Source organism: Sinohyriopsis cumingii, chromosome 18 (assembly GCF_028554795.1).
Source record: "Sinohyriopsis cumingii isolate HCF-2022 chromosome 18, ASM2855479v2, whole genome shotgun sequence".
Lineage (NCBI taxonomy): Eukaryota > Metazoa > Mollusca > Bivalvia > Unionida > Unionidae > Sinohyriopsis > Sinohyriopsis cumingii.
In genome coordinates this window covers 33,629,010-33,652,168 of record NC_142978.1, presented here as the reverse complement: position 1 = coordinate 33,652,168, position 23,159 = coordinate 33,629,010, and the positions used below count along the sequence as shown (strand labels likewise).

Sequence of the window (23,159 nt, the reverse complement as noted above, 5' to 3'; positions counted from 1 at the left end):
AAACCCGCCGTGATGCATTTCTGAATCGTACTTGCTTTATGGTCAGCTACGATGAAATATCTACAAAATAACAAAAAAAAAAATAATTTACTGCGACAGACTAGGTCACCTCAGTCCGGCCGCTCTCATAAGGTACTGATAATTTGCGACTGACATATGAACGTGAGGTGTATTTATGAAAATAAACTTGGAAATTGCACTGAAGACTAATTTAATCTTTACATTTCGATTCTGGGCAAGCTTAGTATCTAATAATAAGAATTTGTTTCGTTTCCTGCATAAATACCGGATATATTTCATCTCATGGTACCAAAGGTATTAGCGTAGGAAAATAAAATTTCCTTTTTCCATATGAAGATGGAAGATAATTATTCATTTGATAATTTAAACGCAAATGAGGTACGTATTTATATCTAAGGTTTAAAAGTGGAGAAAATATGTATATTTTATTGAATTAAAGATAGTTTACTAAATTATAAATGATTATATCTAAATTTTAATGTTCCTTATTTCAGCTATATGCCGAAAATATTATGTATTTTGCTTTGTCCAGCAAATGGGATAATATATGATAATTTCATTTTGTTTGCGTTTAACCTAAAATAAAATACATGTTACAACTCTATGGTCTTAAACAATGTAACAGAAAAAAAATCGAAAACCAAAACCTTTTGTAAAATTCAAAAATAATTTATTTCCTTACAATACAACGTGAAAATTTAAAAAGAACTTACATTATTGTCAATTAAATTCCAGATTGTCCTAAATGTTTGATCACGAGTCAAAATATTTAAAGTTTCAACTGAATTAAAGTGGTTTTCTCAAGAAGTTAAAATATTGAACTTGTTGATGTGCCTGTATCTTCTAACGTGGTAAGATTAAGATAACTTATAAATAGGATGTTGATATCAACAATTATATTTTTCACTTCGTTTACACAGTGTTTACGTTATGACTTACAGTGACTTCATTGCGCAGAAACAATGCGTCATAGAGGTATATTTTTTAAATTTGGTTCCTTCTGAGACCCGTGTTCGGGAGTTACGTCCATAATCGTCTTGCCTGCACCCACCAACCCCTCAACCTCTCGCACATCCCCTGAAACAGCTGGTACATAATTGCTGATATAAGCAGACACAGCCGCATGACGACCCGGCAGATAACTCTTGTCTAATTCACAGACACCAGGGAATCCCGTGACAAATCGTCGCAAATAAAAATGAATACAAAGTTACTTTCAAATATCCAATAAAATGTATACATTGTAAAGAAAATTGATTTTATTAATGATAATATATCGAGTATACTTTCAGGGATGAAATTATAGTATTCCGTTTCAGTTTATCGCTTTGTTGTATCGAAATTCATTTTCCTTAGGTGCATTGAAATTTAAGAACATAATGCATATTGCCAACTCTCTGTCTGTCTGTCTCTCTCTCTCTCTCTCTCTCTCTCTCTCTCTCTCTCACACACACACACACACACACACACACACACACAAACATGTCACCATTTATCCAAAACCAGCACAACCTTGTAACTATACATTTATCAGGAAATACAAGTACTGATGTAACATTGTTAAAACGGTGCGGTTGTGGATTAAAATTGAATATATCAGCTGACAAAAACGTATCTCGAGATAAGGAAGAAAAACATCCCAGTTGAATAGAAAATTGGAGGCACCAGCCCCCACCCCCGATAATGAAATATTCAGTCACCAATCTCTACACTAAACTGACGTTTCAAAAAAGAGGTTTTTAAAAATGCTGATATGTGACAAGTATAAAAATTTCTCAGATGTAAGTAGCGCATGTGAATTAAAATTGCTGGAAATGGTAGTGACTGATTACTTTTACATAATTTATTTGACTTAATGTATCTAGTGCAGGAATACCTTTGGATTTGAAGAATTGTTATTATAAAAATGGAGCAAATTGTCAAGTTACATAAACTCTATGTAAATTCCAACGTGTTATACATATATCAGCGCTGCTCGTAATATTTCAGTGTGGCAGTTCATAGTGATGCCTAGCAATGGGGTATCATGCCGCAGACATGTAGCATATTGTTCCCACCCAGTCACATTATCCTGAAACCAGGACGAAAAGTCATAACACCAACCTCTGAATGCTGAGCGCCAAGCAATGAACTGTTAGTACCATTTTTATAAGTCTCTGGTATGGCTTGGCCGTGCTTTGAAACCGCTACCTTCCGCATCCGTGGCGGACGCTCTAACCTCTAGGCCACCGGAGCGGTCCTGTCCATTATGTGTCTGCGTCATACTTTATTTGTAATGATGGTGTCTTGTTGCAATTACATATTAGGTGTTGGTCAGCAGGCATGATTGCTGATCATGCGGATACCGTATTTGGTAGGTAGATGTAAATGTTGGCCATTATGTGTGGATATTGAACATTGAATGAGTGAGTAAGATGATGTGTTGGTCAGCAGATGTGGGTGATGGTTAGTATGTTTGTACGTTTGCGTATCTTAAAGCTATGACCTTTTCTAACATTATCTTTCTCGCATTTTATTACTGACAACTAAAAGCATTTATTGGGTGCTAATGGAACTTAACGTTAAAGACCAATGTCGAATTCCCCTTCAACCCAAAGTGTACATTTGAAAACAAACATAAAACGAAAACAAAATTTTGAGTACAAAATTGCATGGAAAAAATGTTCACATAATACTACATTACCCTTATTCTAACAATGTCATTGTTACGTTAATGCATGGGCATTTTTAGTACCATAATCCCCGTTGCATCCATGCTCTCCTTTAATGTCACACCTAAGGATATTATTAAATTCCACTTGCACTTCAAGTGCCCCCACATTAACTGTTTACATATCAAAAGACTGTGTTTTAAACAGGGTTTCGATTAGAATTATAGAGATCTCATAAGGACAAAAGATATTTGATCAGTCTACAGATGCGGCCGGATCAGAGAATGTTTTTGAACATTTGGGTCAATTTGGCGGGGCCCCCTGGATTTACACGCGGAGCCCCGTGTGAGCACGACATTTGGAAATAAACTTTTAAACAAGATTTGTGTGATATTAAAATTAAAATTTTCTTCCATCTCTTCAAAATTACTTTCGCTCTACCGCTCCGGTGGCCTAGTGGTTAGAGCGTCCGCCTCAGATGCGGGAGGTCGTGGGTTCGATCACCAGCTGAGTCATACCAAACACTTACTAAATGGTACTAACAGCTGCCTCGTTTGGCGCTCAGCGTTAAGAGGTTAATGTTAGGACATGTCGGCCTGGTGTCATGATAATATGACTGGGTGGGAAGGGGTCCGAGTGGCCGAATGGTCTAAAGCGCTCTCCGTTACGGATCATTGCCAACTCACCTCTGTTTGCGTTGGTTCGAGTCTAGGATTCAGCCAATGTGGGTATGTGAGAGAGCTTGCCAGTAGCTTCTCGTGGGTCGGTGGTTCTTTCCGGGGTTTTCCCGGGTTCTTCCTCCACCATTAATACTGGCCGCCATGTATAGCCTATCGTGTGCTGAAAAATGGCGTTAAACCCTACAACAACAACAACGACTGGGTGGGACATCATGCTACATGTCTGCGGCATGATGCCCCAGTGCTAGACATCACTATAAACTATCACACTGCAGACATCGTAGCGATATGACTGGAAAATTGTTAAAGCTACATTAAAAATCCAAATCACACACACACACACACACACACACACACACTTTCTCTCTATATATTTATTTTTTTAAATTATTAACGCGCGTGCCCCCTGTGAGCGCGTATCCTGATTGGGCCAAATCGGTCCAATCGGCCTAAGTCTAGCCCTAAATATCATGGCATATTTTCTACATCTATTGTGATAGTACAAATTCTTGCAAAGAAATTTAGAACAGGTAGATCAGCAGGGCTCAATATTGCCAGTGCATTTACTAGCGGTATACATTGACCAATCGAACGTTTATTATGGTATGTACGGAGACTACAGAAATCCCGAAATGATACATGTGTAAAACTAACTGCGTTCTTTGTCAGTCGGCCTAGAGCACGGAAGGACTACATGCGATATCAGGTAAGGCTTTTTACACAATAAATAACAATTAACATCCTCTTTATTGTATTTTCCCATTAAACATTTAACCCAGGGTAAGAGAACTGTAGTTGTTAATGAAAGTAGATTATGACTTCCAAAATCAATATTTTAAGATGTATTTTACAGGTAATTGATTCCATTAGTCGTATTTCTTCCGTGTCTCAAAATACGTTAGGGCTCTTGAATACTCCGACTCATTCATCTTTGTTTTACTATGTAATCATATCGTATATAGTGCATTCACAATATACATGCACCATGTTTTGTATTTGTGTATTGGTTTCAGGTAGAGTCGATTTTTAGGGAGACAAAGGAGGCATGACAGTTTCTCTGACGTGGCTGAAATAATTAAATGAAAGCACACATATGGTGTGTTTATTCAGAAAATTCATTTCTATCCCATCCTTAAGGCAATCAATAGGTGCGCCGTTTAGATAGCCACCAGTTCACTGATATCATGCTTGCAAAGCACTGCATATGGCAATTTAGAGTTTTCATTTTTTGGCTATTTTTTGTTTGTGTGTGTGTTGGGGGTGGGTGGTCTGAAGTTAATATTCTATATGAATCTATTTTTGTATATGCACCGCCTCGGATGCGGGAGGTCGTGGGTTGGAACCCCGACCGAGTCAAGAGGTTAGTGTTAGGACTGGTCGGCCTGGTGTCAGGATAATGTGACTGGGTGGGACATCGTGCTACATGTCTGCGGCATGATGCCCCAGTGCTAAACATCACTATAAACTATCACACTGCAGACATCGTAGCGATATGACTGAAAAATTGTTAAAGCTACGTTAAAAATCCAAATCACTCACTCACTCTGTATATGCAATGTTCTGTACAATGAAAACTGTTTAACTCTTGTCACTGACTTAAAATTATTCACTTATTTTATTTATGCCTTAAATAAGATTAGATGTTCAATAAAATAAAGAGCGGAACATGTATTATCAAAAGTTAATTGTGGCAAAAACGTATTATACGATGTTGACTGTAAATTATAATCTCGTGCAGGCAATATGACCTTGATAGTGGCGTGATAGATCTCACCAGGCAAGAAGCTCGTGCACTTCATTATATCTGACCAAACGTTTGTATAAAGCAAAGATATGCTAGGTAACTCTGGGACAGTCACGTGTACGATTACTAAGGACAGGAGCTAAAGCCTGGATATCTAGCATGGTCAGATTAAGCTGCTTCCAAGTCCTGGAGGTTTAAGGCCGGGTTGAGAGACTGACTGAATCAGGAGTTTGTGCTAGCTAGGGAATCCTGCCACAAGGGCGGACAAACCCGGTAGGTCCTAAGAACATCAGGTCATGGGAGCCCCACTCATATGAAGTACACAATAATTCATTATACTACAATGAAGAAGCCATTGGAGGTCCTACCTAGACAGTGAAGAAGTCATTTGAGGACGTGCCTATACAGTGAAAAAGCCAATAGAGTGCAGACATAGTGAGAAAGACGTTAGAGGGTATACATAGAGGGAGAAAACCATTCGAGAGCATACATATAAAGAGGGATAAAACCGTTTGATGGCAATTTAGAGTAAGGGAGCCATTACAAGGAAAATAATTAAGTGCAAGAAGTATCAGTGAACCAGAAAGTGCTTTTAAGGACTTTGAGAACAGTGAATAACATTTAAGAAGGGTTTAACTATTATTTTTTTTTTACTATATGCAATTATTTTATCATAATCATTTAATTAAATGATATTAATTTTTTGTGATTGTTGTCTCTGTTCGTAAGTAGCATTCTAACCATTAATTCGTACATTCTGTGACATTTTCATGTCCTTAAAACTTGGCGCTATTAAACAATGTAAATCTTTTAGAACATATTAGCGTAATAAAGATATAAATTATGTCCGAATCGATGTATCTAAGAGGATGAAAATTCTGCTTAATTTCAGGCAGATAAGATTTGAGATTAAATAATAATGGAAACCCCAGCCTAATGCGACTGCCCTGTGCTGCTATGGCGCGATTTTGACGTATTGTAGCTTCTCAGTACTGGATGCGCTCTGATTTCCTACCCCAAAATATCTAAGACGAAGGACGAGGGTGGGGTGGTGGTGGCGGTTAGAGGAAGATCGGAATAGAGTGAAAACAGACTTTGTTCTGGTCAAATTTCAGCTCTACTGCGTGAGACGTTTGAGTAACTTGTATGTTATGGTTAAAACAAAGATATTCGCTTAGAAATGGTTTGTTTACAGAAGGTTGGTTAGCATTACATTGATATGAATCGGGTCAAATATGTGTTTGTCTGCTGATGGGACCAGTTTACAGAGATGCCCGTTTAAGTAAGTTTCGCTGTAGGTAGAAGAGAGCTTGAGATGTCACTACGTTCTACTTTGAGCTTAGAAGACATCAAATATAATGTCTCATTTGTGCATAATATATGATAGAATGTACCCTCGACTTGAATCTCGAAGAATAATTCACTTTTATTTCAAAGAAAGTAACTATGTGCGAGCTAAATGCATCTCTTTTATCCGCCAGCATCATGCATCAGACATTGTGAAGTAGTGGAGATTATTAAAAATAAGTATTTTGACATAGAAAGTAAACAACAACAACAATAAAAACAAATACATCCATATTGAAATTATGTATACGCAATAAAGTTCCCTTACTCTGCTACCCTCACCCATGGTTCGACAACTGTTGCTTTTATATTAATCCATGATTTAGTTAAAGGTCGCCGTCTTAAGGAAATATCTATATTTTGAGTAACTGCAATCAGTGTAAATTGATATTGAATATGTATATGATATAAGGATTTACATGGTGTATATATTGTAGGCTATATAGGGTGGTACTATGGCAGATAACGTCCATTCATCGTGTCCCCTTTGCCCCTGTGTGAACGAGCACAGCCACGACGATCACAGTGATCATGGTGAACAAGACACCGACTTTCTTCCCTTTCGACTAGATAGCAATGGGATTCCTGTAAATTGGAGTCGAGTGCGAAGTTTGCAGCAAGAACAATACATACTTGAAGAACTAAAACCAGGGCTGCCGGAGTATGACAAAATTGCTGCAGAATTTTCAAGAATGAACATCAGGGTAACAAAAATAGAGAGACTCCAAAATATGAGACTTTTGGACCTATTTAAGGCAGAAGAGGAAGACGTGAAGAACTCTCGCGAAAATGGTAAATATTTTGGATTACAACAACCAGCTGAAAATGTATAGAGCTAAGAAACGTACTGTGCCCCCCCCCCCCCATAAAAAAAATCGAATCTCAGTGTAAGCATTAGTGTTTTAATTCGGTGCTTAACTCAACTCGACTCCAGCACTATTTGTCCTAATTTTTAAACATAGGTCATCGGACAAACGTTTTGGATGCAGAGCTATAATTTAATATATCGTTAGATGGTCGAAGGAGACGATATGTTAAACAATGGTCCAGAGGGACCAAATAGCCGCAGAGCCTCATCATGCTTCCACTAACATGGTAGAATAAGTGCAAAGTGCATTATGTTATGTGTATTTCTAAAGCTGTTCATTTAGCTTGTTCAAGTGCAGACACCAGACATAAGAAATTAAATAAAATTAGTTTGATACTGACGCGAGCTTTATTCGATCAGAATTTTTCATTCACCTGAACACGCTGATATTTTAAATTTTAACTAGCAAGCCTCTTCGCTTCTTTATCCATTTGCTTGATTTTAGACATAATTGCAGGTAAAACAATTGGAAGTGTTATTTGTTTGAATTTCATATGGAGTGTATGAACTTCAGACTTATTCTTATGCTGGTAATGTTTTACCAATTCTTATCTAGCCCTTAGTTATGGCATTTCATATTTATAGTGACGCAGCTTTAGGCAGATGTTATGTGTTTTGAAAACACTCTTTTGCATGTTTGCCACTGCGCGCACTGAAAAGGGCAGTCGCTCGTTAGCTAAATCACTTGACAACAAAGTGAATGAAATATTAGAAATGAATTACAATCCTCCCTGGATTACTAAACCGATACTGTTTGTGAAGCACGTCATTTATTATGGATATATTGTCATCAAAGTAAAGTTTAAATTAAAATACTGTAATTACTCAATAATTTTTAAAAAATATTATAAACACGACGATTGTGTAATATCTTGTATACACATTTCATTTCTGCCTACACCATATCTTTTGCACCGATTCATATCCTTTGCCAGTATAGTACTTCAAATTGTCTTTCTGACAAACTCCAATCCTAACATCCTTACCGATATAGTACTTCTGACTGACAGACTACAGGCCAAACATCCTCACCGATATAGTACTTCTAATTGTCTGACAGACTCCAGGCCAAACGTCCTTACCAATATAGTACTTTTAATTGTCTATCTGACAGACTCCAATCCAAACATCCTTACCGATATAGTACTTCTAATTGTCTGACAGACTCCAATCCAAACATCGGGGCACCGAGTGGCCGAGTGGTCTAAAGCGCTGTCCGTTACGGATCACTGCCATCTCACCTCTGTCTGCGTGGGTTCGAGTCTCGGATTCAGCAAATGTAGTTATGTGAGAAAGCTTGCCAGTAGCTTCTCGTGGGTCGGTGGTTCTTTCCGGGGTTTTCCCGGGTTCTTCCTCCACCATTAGTACTGGCTGCCATCTATAGCCTACCGTGTGCTGAAAAATGGCATTAAACCCTACAACAACAACAACAACCAATCCAAACATCCTTACCAATATAGTACTTCTAATTGTCTGACAGACTCCAGGCCAAACATCCTTACCAATATAGTACTTTTAATTTTCTATCTGACAGACTCCAATCCAAAAATCCTTACCGATATAGTACTAATTGTCTGACAGACTCCAGGCCAAACATCCTTACCGATATAGTACTTCTAATTTCTGATAGACTCCAATCCAAACATCCTTACCAATATAGTACTTTTAATTGTCTATCTGACAGACTCCAATCCAAACATCCTTACCGATATGGTACTTCTAATTGTCTGACAGACTCCAGGCCAAACATCCTTACCGATATAGTACTTCTAATTGTCTGACAGACTCCAATCCAAACATCCTTAACAATATAGTACTTCTAATTGTCTATCTGACAGACCCCAGGCCAAACATCTTACTGATATAGTACTTCTAATTGTCTGACAGACTCCAGGCCAAACATCCTTACCGATATAATACTTCTAATTGTCTGACAGACTCCAATCCAAACATCCTCACCGATATAGTACTTCTAATTTCTGACAGACTCCAATCCAAACATCCTTACCGATATAGTACTTCTAATTGTCTGACAGACTCCAGGCCAAACATCCTTACCGATATAGTACTTCTAATTGTCTGACATACTCCAGGCCAAACATCCTTACCGATATAGTACTTCTAATTGTCTATCTGACAGAGCCCGGGCCAAACATCTTTACCGATATAGTACTTCTAATTGTCTGACAGACTCCAGGCCAAACATCCTTACCAATATAGTACTTCTAATTGTCTGACAGACACCAGGCCAAACACCCTTACCAATATAGTACTTATAATTGTCTATCTGACAGACTCCAATCCAAACATCCTTACCGATATAGTACTTCTATTTGTCTATCTGACAGACTCCAATCCAAACATCCGCTATCTATACCATGGCACAAGTCTTGAAAAGAATCACTTATGTGAAAACGGATTGGACCAGTCATCAAGCACAGAGGGCAACGAAGGACGGGGTTTGTATTTCAGGTAATTGTTTACGTGGCAGTATTATATAACATGTTGCATTAAGGTAACAAGCAAAGAGTGCAAAACTTGGTCTTGACTTGGATGAAGTGAAACCTTTGGACCCAGAGTAAAAGAATATTGGTCATTTTCCTGAAGCAGAGCTTTGACAATGGAGACAAAAGAGTGTAAATAATCAAATGCATTGCATATTTAGCACAATGAATATGCCAATTCAAGTCAATCTGGTCATCTTTCGTTATTTACGCCTTCAGGAGTTTATTAATAACAGCAATGACGCATATGGAGTAATGACAAGGACATGACATGCAATTAAATATATAAATCACAAACTCATGCACACATAAACAAGAGTACAAATTGTCATATTTGATTGGTATGATACCTAGTGCTATACGTTTCTAGATAATATTTCCATTTTTCTTTAAAAAATCATTGCTATTGGCTTCATTTACTTCATCTAAATAATTAAGTCTGATTTGATGCACATTTCCTAAATGCACCAAGCACCGTTCGCTGGCGTCAATGTCAGCCTTTGAATATTTGAAAGATAGATTTGAGGCAAGCGTTGTCCTTTCCTAATTGGGCAATATTTTCGTCGGACACTATGATAATTTGGACATATTGTCTGTTATTTTCACATTTATTGCGTCTTTCAACAAAAGAGTATAGTTAAGCTTTATTTATGAAAATGTTGTCTTTCAAAACATCTCTTCTATCTCTGAACTGTTACAAATACAACGCGTAACAATCTCAAGGATATTTTTCAATACCCGTGCCTTGCTTTATTTTCCTTGAGACGAACGTTTATATTAGGAAATGATTGAAGGTTTCGTACTCCATTAGTTAACACTTGATTTATACCATGAGACCGTAACTTCTGTTCGATTAGACAGATTTAACAACTTGCCTATATAGGCTTGTTTAGGAAGTTGAGTTTGTTGTCAAGTTGATCAATAGTTTCCTGACTGTGATTTGTGATCATTATGAGTCAGAATGGCAATACTCATCAGTAATACCGCACTGGCTACTAGTAGCTTGACTAGGATACCATTCGTATCTATTTATTTCGATGCTTGAGTTGACCAATTCTAATTTTCAAGCAAGAAAAGGAACCAGGAAGGCAGTATTAAATATATTATCGACATATACAGTTCATTTGCACATGAATAAAGACCAGATCGAAATACAAGTGGAACACTCCATCTCTTTGCCTAAGATGGTCAACCATAAATATTTTAACTTTTCGTATATGATGAATCCATCAATATTAAAGTTGCAGTCTGCCAAAAGCGAGATAATTGGTGGTTTATGCTCAAATTTTATGATACTTAGCTAGCCGAAACAAGTCCAAACAGAAACGGTCACATGTTTAATATATTTAACACAATGCATACAAAAACTGAATCGATGAACAAAGAGAAATAAAAATGAAAATACACATATACTGTGCATATTTGATTCCGAGAATAGTTCTCAGTCCAATTTCTCGAGTATTTCTTTAATACCTCAGCTAAAGTCATTATATTTATTAGTTTCCAGTCCAACTTAATCGTAAATCAGTTATTTTTCTCCATTTAAGTAAAGTTTTATTACAGTCAGAAGTTTGTTAATATGATTAAGATCCGGTCTATCTTTGTAAAAGACTAGTTGTCTCCCGTATATGGTTCAATATATCATTTTCTTAGAAGATCTTGGCTTACTTTATCTCGTATACAAATCATTTCCTCAATATTCTAATTAAAAAGTACCATACAAGCATACAATTTATATAATCTTAAATTAAAATAAATACATTAAAGTTTAAAGGAGTATTGAATTTTAATTCTCATTTTAGTAATGATCCACGGAAGTGCATTCATTACTCCGGACAGCGTAATCGGCCAGATGAAACCATGATACTGAAATGTCGTGTCATTCTCGACGACGAACAGGTTTGTTAAACGACTTAATGCCTACATCTGCAGAAATTAATATAATGGATTCTTGCTGTAACTTGCTTCAAATCAGTTATTCTACGTCCTGTAACTGATACGTATATATATGTATATATAATTGCTCTTTTATTAGCTTGAGCTGTAAGGTAAAACTATATAGTAAGTTCATTCGATTTACATGTCGTGTCAGTTTTCCGAGAGATTTAGGTGTATGTACATTAATCTGCCAGCGCACTTAGAGAATAAACAACACCAGCCTAATAGTATTTTTATATCACCATGCTGCAATTACATTAAACTGGAAAGAGTGCACCTGTACATTATTATATACTTTTCTCTTGGATACTCACAAATGCTATCTTACAATGTATAATAATGCATAATGGAACAGAAAACTATAATACTGACCGACAATCTGTAATTATCTGCTTTGTCATCATCAAGCATATACATTTGTCCATACAACACTCGTCTTTAACACAGTATTTGCTCAACAACATCTTAATTTATTTTATTATTTGTTTTCAGTGAATGATAATAAGTGTTGGCATCTGTAGCTTAATATTTTTGATACTACCGAAATATTTCCATGACATAAATTGTGATTGATCTGAAAGCCTTCCGTAACGTATCGTAGCTATACTTTGGTTATAAATTTGTAATTAAAATGCAGGGATATTTTAACGGTGTTTGTAGCTCTTGCTGAGAAACGAAAGATAGATTATTCATTAACATATTTAGCATATTTTGCTTGTGAATAATTGGAGTAAATGATCAGTTTCATTCACCCATATTTATTGCCTCCATTTGAGAATAGTATAAAGCAACTAACAGGAATATATCCCATAAATACGTACATGGAATGCTGAGACTATGCAAGGCTGAGAAGAGAATTGTCATGTTTACCCCGACCCAGAGTAGCCCAGTTCAAACATGTATAATCAAAGTAATTCTGACAGGCCGTTGTTTGATGTCAAACATTGCCGAAGGCTAGCACTAATCCGTTACGTAAGATTGTTGTGGTTAGAATCGAAGGACCGGACATCGGAGTTGCGAAGTCACAGACAGCCAATTATCACCTAGGTGTCGAAATGTTTCCAAGATCAAAAGAAATTGCCTGAAGAAGTGGGAGTGTCCTAACTTCTTTCCCCTGCAAACAGACAGACAGGTTGAACTGGCCGCTAAGACGATTGGACAGGGGCACAGCGCCACCCAATCAGAATCGAGATAGGGGGGAGACCTTGATTTGGGTAGAATGATATCCCCGCGTTTTCCGGCAAAAGTTAGTTCGGTGAGAAATTACCCAGAGAAGAGGTTAGCGTAACTCCGAACAGCCATTCGTTATTGGCGGGAAAATCTTAGAGCGGGAAATTCTAAGTACAGAAAGCTTCAAAAGGTCAGTAGATATTTGTTCGGTCTTTGTGGAATGCGACTGCATTTTAATTGTAGGTCGTATGTATACTTTATTATTACTAGAATCGTAGTACGAAGAATTACTTTGTTTTGTTAATATGTTTGCATATTTTGAAGAAATGAGTTGATATTTGTAAAGAATTATATAGCTTGCCAGCCGTCGTAAGAGTTAATATTGTACTTTGCTATGTGGGTATTTTATAGTAGACTAACACATATGTTCATATGATTATAGATTTTGCCATTGTTGAATATTTGTAATGTACAGACATGCGTCTGATTGTTGTCAGATTGTAGTACGATGAGATTAAATATATATGTGTATATACTGACGTGACGCAATGTATTGATGTCTGTATAACAATTCGCCGATACTGTGTTATTACGCCCTTGTTTACCCTGCAAGAAGTGTGTGGGAATTTCGATGTGTATGCATGCGTGGCCGAAACAGTGACAGCTATCTGATGATTAATTGTCGATATAGTGTGAGGTGAGATTCGATAAAACATATGTTAACGCCTTGTGGTTTTTCACAGGAAGCTTTGAGGGACAGACCAGTTAAAGTTTGGTCCCTTAGTCTCGGATAGAGAGACGGAGGAAAGGAGAAGAAAGGAGAAGAAAGGTGAAGTTGAAGTCTGGGAGCGAAATTGGAGGAGGAGATAATAGAGAGGGACACGGAGACAAAGGAGGAGTTAGATGAACGGAAAGAAGGAAGGAATCAGCGGGAAGAAATAGATGAGTAGATGCAAGGACAGGGGGAAAATCGAACTCACACTGTAAATCACGGGATGAATTAGGTTGTCACTTGGTCGAGGGAAAGACGAGTGATTGGAAGTTATCGTTTTAAATTATCAAATTTATTAAATTGTTATTGATTGAATTTCATCTTCGTGTTCTCTATAATTTAACCGTCGGCATTGCTGACTGGGGGCTCAGAGCTGTAAATCTACATCGTCACTAATTTAACTTTCTAACCTGACGAGCCAGGGTGGAACTTTCATCATAATTTAATTAAATTATATTGGAAGAACCCCACCCCAATACGTCAAAACGTCACAAGAATCAAACCATAAGTGACGACCAAATCAATCTACATATCAGCAGACCTCATAAAAACGACTTAAAATAATTTATTAATTGATCGATATTTTGTATTTCTCTTTACAATGAGTAACAAGTTGATGAAAGACGTATCACGTGACGCCTTTTTGAACATATAAATGTAAGTGTACATTGTGCTATTGTTTACTGTATAAGACAATACAGAGATTGCACAACCGGTAATATGTTAGGTCAAATGAATAAGTTTATATCGTATTGTAGGTTATTGTTTGGCTAGAGATTGTTTACGTTATTATTACTTGGTGAGGAGGGTTCAGTCATACAACAACCCCACAATATTGTTTACAATTAGGACGAATTGTAATACAGCAATTTTGTTTTTATAGGGTAGTTTGCCACTTCAGATAGAACCCTATGTAAAATGAATACAACTATTACATTGAGAAAATAAATGTATCAAACAAGAGATTACCTCAAATAGGTCATTATCGGTCGTTTCTGTAATGAATAACTTGTTCAATTTTATATACCAAGTACTAAGCCATCCATGACTAGTTGTAGAAGTAATACCAACAGTGACACGAGTATCTCACTAAACACCTTACTAATATGATACAATGTATGTAAGATCTTTCATATTTCAGATATCATATATTCAGATTTAATGTTATGGTCTTGAAACCTGGCACAAGCTGTCAATGCAGCGTTGATACATTTTCACACGTAAATAAATGAATGAATACTGCTTCAGCCAAAACAAAATATTTGTATTGTGCAGCATATGAGAACTATTGCTGTTTTTCTTGTACTAAAGTCTGTATCATACATTAATCTAGCAGTTCAATGCGTTTGACAAATTCCTGCCAAATTTTATCACTTGAGACCTAAAATGCTTCCTACTATAGTTTTTATTGATGCAACTTATCAGGTAAAATAAAAACGTTTGAATACGTTGCACAGTACTAATGTTAACAACAGTACAAAACAGATTACAGAACTACCTTTTTATATAATTACCTTTGTCTCTGTAAATGGATCTACTTTTGTGTGGCCGCTAGAAACATTTTATCGCCGAATGAAACGCATTTTTCCATTTTGCAGCATGCCTTGTCAATATTAGGTTAACATTAAGGTTGGTTGTTTTGTGGTTACACAGGTACTTCGTGTCAGGAAATTTCCCTAATTTATTACCGTGAACCAATTACAGAAACAACTTTGTGTTTCTATCTTTAAGTATAAAGAAATAACTTATGTTAGGACTCTTCTACCGCTATGCTTATTTAATATTTGAAGTTACTTTTGTGTGAGAACGTGAGCAGGGCAACACCAGCTAAGGTATAATTCCTGCATTAATGATTGTTATCCGAACATCAGGTAGGTTTTACCAATCGTTTATGTAGTGTAGGTAAAATATAGATGTTGGACACCGCCTTTAACTGGAATAAATTCGTTTGGCAATTACTGAGCCTTTAATATCGAAATGTGCTAGCTTATGAAAGATATTATTTTCCAAGTTCTTATACTAACCAGTCTTACAAAGGCTACCATATTATACCATATCCAATGTCTTCATTATGTTCAGTAAGGCAACGAATACTTTTGATTTTTTGTTGTCAAGCTTCATATATCATTTGGTAAAGGTTAATGAAACTGTTGAAGATCCCAGGTGTAGCTGAGTCAATGTTGTTGCATGTTTGGATATTCTGGCATGACTCGTTCAATCCACATTGGCAGCTTTCTGTATAAAACAATGCATTGAAGTGTTTTATGCAGTAGGAAGGGGGATAAACGGCTGGATTATCTACCCTTTGACAATGACCTTGATAGAGAGGTACACTTAATCCACGCCTCCAAATAATGTTTAATAATCGATTCCAAAAATCGCAATAACTAATATAATGTTATAAATGTTTTATTCCTGTATAAAGGAGATGTTGCTTCTGTATACCGTTTATACCTGGCGATTTACGTAATCTAAACTAACATTTGTTTGTCTCTTCTAACGTTGTGGATGTATTATACATGTATACATATTTAGACGTTTTCTGGTATGAAATCATCTTTTCAAGAAAAGGATCATCGACAAATTTATGAACATAATCAGAAAAGGTATTAACTACTCTATGGGGTGACAATTGTTGATGCTTTCATTTGTTTAACTCAAAATAAACTGTTAAATAACTTCTATATCTATTTTAAACGACGCTTATATCAGATTGTTTCTAGTCAGGTTAACTTCACGTTTCCTTGATTCTTCAGTACACGAGGTTACCAGCAAAGCAGCTAGGACAGAAACGTAACTGTTATTTCCAAAATGTCTCTCACCTGATAACAATTTTTTTCTTCTCCAGCAAGCGTTGACAGATGACAAGAAATAGTATCATAAATATATACCTTGTGAACTTGTTTGCCCTAAATAGCGATTTGTAACTTGATATTTGATATCGCGGTTGGAACGCTTACGGACGTTCGACATTGTGTGTTATCGTTTGGAACATTGCAACAAGTGGATTTCAGTTACACGACACCGTACTTGATTACATAGATCTTTGAGAATTAATGACTTTTTCGTACGTTTTTATGAAAATATTTTGCCGTTACCTGCCGTGATCAACTTCGCGTAGTCGACTTTGAGCAATCCATTCGTGCTCTCGATCGTTTCTTAAGGGATGGGTTCTTACGACGTCTGAGATCGGGGGGGGGGGGGGGAGGGGGTTGATACCTACATAATGGTATTTCATCGTAGGCAGCTTATATCATAGAGTACACAACCATCATGCAACAATCTCAGTATCACTGGGTTCTCTAGGATAGATCTTTTTGTTTTCAGACAAGTTATTGAATTTATGTGTCACGGCAAGATGGAAACGAGATTCCTTGGATACTTGTGCTCGGCTACAGGGAATGATATAATACAAACTGTATGATTATGGTCAGAGATTGCACATCGTTCTGACTTGCTTATAACTTCGCACTCTCGTAAAAATCAAAATCCAATGTTTATTGGATGAGGTCAAATGTATAAGCAGCGCCACAGCAAATGTCTTCACCTTTATAGTTTGTTCACTCGGCTGATCAGCTGGTTCACTAAATAGTTCACTTTTGATCCTTTTAATATCTTATCTTATCGATTTATATAGTTATCGATTTATATAATGGGCATTTAAATCAACTGCAAAGAAATCGCCACTTTTCACACACGTGTTCTTCCCATATATCTGATAATATCGAGGGACAGTCCTTATGTTCTCCCTAATCGTCATTAGCTGATTACATAAAGTTCTAAGTGTATAAGGGATCAGAATTCTGAACCCTAACATGCGATTACCTACAAATTAACCAATATATCTGGTTGTCCAATAAACGAGCCCCTAAAATGGTACTGCTGTAATACGAGTTTGCATAATGACCTATTCATAAAATCATTACATTGAGGCTGATAAATCTGTCCGCAAAACATCAGAGTAGTTATTGTATACGTGTCGGTATTTCTCGCGGCACTTGAGCTACCGTCGTATGAAGGGATCTTTCGGCGATATGTACAGAATATGCCCTATCCTATGTTCGATAGGTTGTAAATCTAAGTGGAATACAAATTCCTAGCTCATATTATTATTTCAATTATTTCAAATTTCATGGCTACATCCGGCTGTTCCATCAGATACAGCAGCCAGTCAGGTGCGATGTTTGCTTATTCCCTCATTTGGAAGTTTCGGTTGCGTTCGTCATCTAATTTATTTAAATTTTTGCTTTTGTCTAATCAAATTCTAATGAGATAAACGAGAAGTACAAAAATGACGGGAAATTTAAATATGTCCCTGTTATTAATAGATTTTTGTTTTCTAAGTGCACGTAATAATCGCATGATCAATATTTCCCCATGAGTGTTGATTATATATTAAGATCATTATCAATAAACGTCAACATATTTATTTGGGTCTGATTCGAGGACATTGCTATTCCCCCATGAAGAACCTGTTTTACCTGATGTTTACCACATTTATTTATTATAATTTATATATTAAATATAAATATTTATATTTATAAATATACATACACAGTTATGTTTGCTGTAACGGACTTCGTGTACAGCGTGGGTTTTGTGCCGTTGTAACAACAGTTGACCGTCTATCAGATCGATTGACGGTACGACCCGTACATTTGGAAGCATCTGTGCAGTTTGACTGGGAAAACATTATTCGATATGGTTTGTTCCTGCATGCGATATCAGAGAACATACTGTCGTGGAATAGGTTCGTGCCTGAGCAATGTTTCCCTGACAAGCATACAATTGGCTACCCAGTTTATGTACACTATCACTCAATGTATGTAGGGGCTTCTCGTCAATATCATTTTTTTCTCACAGCCTTCAAAGTTTAAATGAAATGTGATTTTAAAGCATTAAAGCTTATACATTTAGGTTCCATTTCTTGGTTCATTTAGCCCAGCTTATTTGGTAGAATCACATTCTCATTTGTCGAGGTTGCTTTTACTGTGAGGACTTTTCATTCTCGAATTCTACGTCGCTGGATGGGAGGGAAATAACTAGCCTTCATATCCACTATCGCCTGACTTAGGGATCAATCGTTTAATTTTCTGCCGGGGGAAGTGATGGGGTCTGAGGGGGATGGAAGGTTTTTTTAATCTTTGAGAACGTTATACCGGCCCGATGATAGCTTGACAAAATGTTCATGCTTAAATTTGTTGATAAAAAGGACATATTAAATTCAATTATATCAACTAAACAATTTGTATTGAAGTAGACGAAATGTATCCTTGCCTGAAAGACCCCCAATCAGATTATCGTTTTCGAACTGTTAAAGCAACGTTCATTCTTTAGAATAATGAATAAATACTGAATTAATCGTCAATAATTCCTGTAACGTGTACAAATTATAGTTTGTGAACACTGTACGAAATAAGCTTACGGTATTATTGTCCATCAACAAGTAGATATTGCCTTTGAGAATTCCTCAACCAGTTCAGGTTTCACTACTTCAGGAAGTATTATCACAGGGGTCGAGTACGGTCAGAACAAACATATACAGTAACCTTCAAGAACCGTATACCTTGTATGAAGGGGCCATAATCATCATTATAACAAGAAAAATACGCTATTAAACTTCTAATTGCCGTTAAAACTCATTATGTACTTTGAATATATCTGAAAGTCTTTTGATATTTTAGTCAATTAATCTGCTTACTATAAGTCACTAAACGATTTAAAGATGTCTTCCTACTATTTGTCTTATTTTTCACATAAGAGATACAAACCACTAGCGATATACAAGACGCTGCATTTAATTCGCTTTAAATGAGACTATACTTGCCACACTTTGAATCATTTCTGCATGTGGTGAAACCTCTTTCATTCTAGCTAAACGTGTGAATCAGATTTATTATAATTATAATTGTATGCGTAAAATTCGTACAATTACGAGCTTTCAATTTCGTCTACGTTTTTCAAAGGGTTCCCCAGAAGATTTAACGGAGTATGTTGTGCATGAACATCGACGGGTGATGGTGGAATACCTCATCTTATTTCAAGTTGACAATGAAAGACACGCCGATGGAGAAGGTATGTATAAACTTATGTGTATATATATGCATGTGTATTACTTGGAAATTGGAAACGAAAATCAGGTGTAAAATTGCATCTGTTACGACCCTATCTTCTTAAACTAGGCAAGAGAAAAGAGTGAAGACCAACAAATTTTGTAAAATTCAACAAATAATTTACTTTCCTAAGATACAAAGTAAAAATTTAAAAGCTACTTACAGTATTGCGAATTAAATCCCAAATAGTCTAAAATGCCATATAACCAGTCATAATGAATAAAGTACTAATTAAACCCCAGTGTTATTCAAAATAAGATCCAGTAGTGAAAGTATTGATGTGCCTCTAGTAGCCTGTGATGTGGAGATGTGCCAACAGTCTTTTGATGATCACAATAATATAATCCAAAATGTCCTTGTCTGAATTCACTAGAAATCCAAACCAATATTTCTATCCAAGAGTATTTTTATCGCAGGAATGAATAATTTCTCAAGTTTACAAGATTATAACACCTCTACCTGACCTAGGACATAAATAGTATATTCTGAAGATACTGTCTATTTAGTGGAATTTTCCATTCTAAAACATTCTGGGATGTTTACAAGATACAATCTGTTACTTAAATTGTAATAAATAAATGTGGTAAACATCAGGTAAAACGGGTTCTTTATTGGGGAATACCAATGTCATCGACCGAGACCCAAAAAAATATGCTGATGTTTATTGATAATGATCTTAATATATAATCAACACTCATGGGGAAATATTTAAATATGTATTATTTGTTTACCAAAATAAAAGTTACTGGTCAGATAGACAATGAACTTTTTTTGGGACAAGGTCAGTCCAGAATACAATTATACATATTACATAATTATGGAGAAAAAACAGTAATAAACAATACAAATTAAATATACATATGACATGTTTCTTATATATGGTTGATTACTCTAGTTTGCTTTTTTGGAGTATGTTTTCCGATAGGTAGTTTTTCATCTGTTCCATGTATATACTTTAAGGCATGATGTATATATGAAAGACAGAGTTTCTTTCTTTATTAAAGTATAGTACAATTTTGAAAGCCATATTATCTATACGCATAATAATAAAAACAACTTTCATTTATAGAATAATAATATTCGTAATAGTTACTTTTTATAACACATAGATGTAAAGTCCCTAAATGTCAATGAGTTTTATTTTTCTCTTTTGTTTGGAGGAGGTGGGTTAAGAAAATTTTTACCAAGGAAATTGTTGATATCGTACTATCAAAGTAAATCAATAAAACAAGTATGTATCTTACGATTTTGCATAATGATTTCAGGATGGAGGCCATTACTGATGTTCATCGTCTTTTGTTCTGTTGGCTACATTATAACACCTTACCTCATCAGCATGGTTCTTTGGGCTCTTGGCTTTACAGCTCAAGGAGTGACAAAAGGTAGCATAGCTGCAAAATGGCAGTCTTTCATCGGAGTTACTCGTGGCTCCTGGTTTGCGACATTGCAGTCAACGGCTGCAACTGGTTTCGTCAGTGAGTGGACACGGATAATTGTCGGTCTGTTTATTGGTACAATTATACTGCTGTTAAATCAACGGTGAGCATGGATTAGAAAAGCAACGTACCAGAAACATGGAGCGTAATTGCAAATGAAAATACGCCTTCTATTCAATAATTTATTTAATAGCTGTATTTACCATCAACCTGATAATCTTTGTAGAAAACTATTAATATGGTTGTACTTTTCTTATCCTTCTGTAACAAAAACATAATTCGTAAAATATTACAAGCTTTCAGAAATTTAGGCTTCACTATATAGTGTTTTATTTTTTGAGGAGTAGCACATTCGATAAAGCTGCGACCTATCGATCTTCCGCGAAAATATGGAAGGTCCGATTTTCTAGAATAAATGCAGTGTATATATCGTGAGTTCGTATCAACAAAATCTTTTCCGGCTGCCTTTTTATAACAATGCCTCGGAGTCCAAACCAATTGAAACTATCTGTAGCGTCCGTTCCTGTTGGCAGGGCGTGTTAAATATAATTTCCTTTTGTTATAGTAAAAGCAGAGAACCAACACAGGAGCTCGACATGAGTGCCGGTTGTATATACTAGTCTTTGACCTGGACATAACAACATATAGACGAACCTGGAGTATGTACTAACCTTGCTAATTACATAAAACATAAGCCCAATTTGACTGTTATGTATCAAATAAATAATATATTGAAATTAGTCTCGTGCCAATTGCATTACTTTGGCATGAAAATCAGTAACTTCCATCATATAACACATATTACTTACGCCAACACGGATTTCAAATGACCACTTTAGAAAACCGATGCCAAACTTTAAAGCTTGATGGGCCTTTTACTGCAGAGACTCGTGACATGAATGAACAGCCATTTTTAGAAACAGGTTTATATATTCTTTCAAATAGTAGCAATATATGTAACAGCCATCTCCAATTCACACGGTCTTACGCAGTACAGAACTATTATTTCTGCTGCAGACTGAAGCAACGTTAGCATTTCTGTCTCTTTTTGATATATGATTTGGTAAATACCAAGTCAGTTTCGGTAAGAACGCATTGAACAAGAATGTACCACAAACACACACACGCACGTACACGCCTTCCATCGCCATTATACGTACCAGAATTTGATGCAGCCTTTAAGTTTATATTATCAAGGCAAATTTAAGAAAGTGTGGTGTGCTACACACACGCACACGTTATATATATATATATATATATATATATATATATATATATATATATATATATATATATATATATATATATATATATATCCATCTTTCCAACGCCTTTACACGTACCTGAATTTAAGGTACCTTTGAGTTTAGATCATGACAAATTGAAGAATGTGTGGTGTGCTACCTCGAATCTACAGTGTATATCTGAGGGTGTGATAAGCCATTTCATTGACAGTCAGTGCCTTTTACAATAGCATATAATATTATGGTAATATTAAGACATATCATATACTGAGCATCTACGATACCAGTTCTTATATTGGTTGTATTATGTATAAGATTAATAGAATTCATATCATAAAATACTTTCATTGTTAAAACTATAACTTTTGGTAATAGAGCATACTAATGCGTTCATGTCATTCCATCGTGGACAAGTCAATAAATATTCTTGTACATGACAAATAGCCTTTGCTGTATTCTTTCTTTGTTGAAAATGACGTTTGAAACTACTTTCAGTAGAAATAATTTCCCTCCTTTGCCTCGTATAAAAAATTGATATCTTTTCATTCATTCTAACTTAGGTCCAAATAATTTTCTTGTGGGCAGATATTTCCCATCCATCGAAAACAAGCCACCTATTATACATACTATGAAAATGAGATTGTTCTTTATTATACGTTAACTAGGCTTTA

General features: G+C 36.0%; 1 protein-coding gene across 3 annotated transcripts; it reads left to right on the top strand.

The window, feature by feature from the left end:
- Positions 1–3,824: 3,824 nt before the first annotated feature.
- Positions 3,825–22,929, top strand: LOC149776350 (uncharacterized). Of its 3 annotated transcripts, none has more exons than XM_089942878.1 (7): positions 3,825–4,058; positions 5,989–6,220; positions 6,881–7,235; positions 9,660–9,783; positions 11,618–11,714; positions 19,662–19,770; positions 21,074–22,929. In XM_089942878.1, exons 3-7 carry the CDS (start codon positions 6,899–6,901, stop codon positions 21,349–21,351), a joined length of 945 nt encoding a protein of 314 aa, XP_089799004.1. In that variant the 5' UTR covers positions 3,825–4,058; positions 5,989–6,220; positions 6,881–6,898; the 3' UTR covers positions 21,352–22,929. The 3 variants fall into 3 exon arrangements, with proteins under 3 accessions (XP_089799004.1, XP_089799003.1, XP_089799002.1); XM_089942877.1 differs by having other exon boundaries at positions 5,989–6,240; XM_089942876.1 differs by lacking the exon at positions 5,989–6,220 and having other exon boundaries at positions 3,826–4,058.
- Positions 22,930–23,159: the final 230 nt, after the last annotated feature.

Bases quoted from the DNA above. Each gene is read 5' to 3' on its own strand.
- LOC149776350 (XM_089942878.1), top strand. From the start codon at position 6,899: ATGGCAGATAACGTCCATTCATCGTGTCCCCTTTGCCCCTGTGTGAAC. The intron at 7,236-9,659 runs GTAAATATTTTG...TCTATCTGACAG, and splicing joins GAAGAACTCTCGCGAAAATG to ACTCCAATCCAAACATCCGC. The intron at 11,715-19,661 runs GTTTGTTAAACG...CGTTTTTCAAAG, and splicing joins TCATTCTCGACGACGAACAG to GGTTCCCCAGAAGATTTAAC.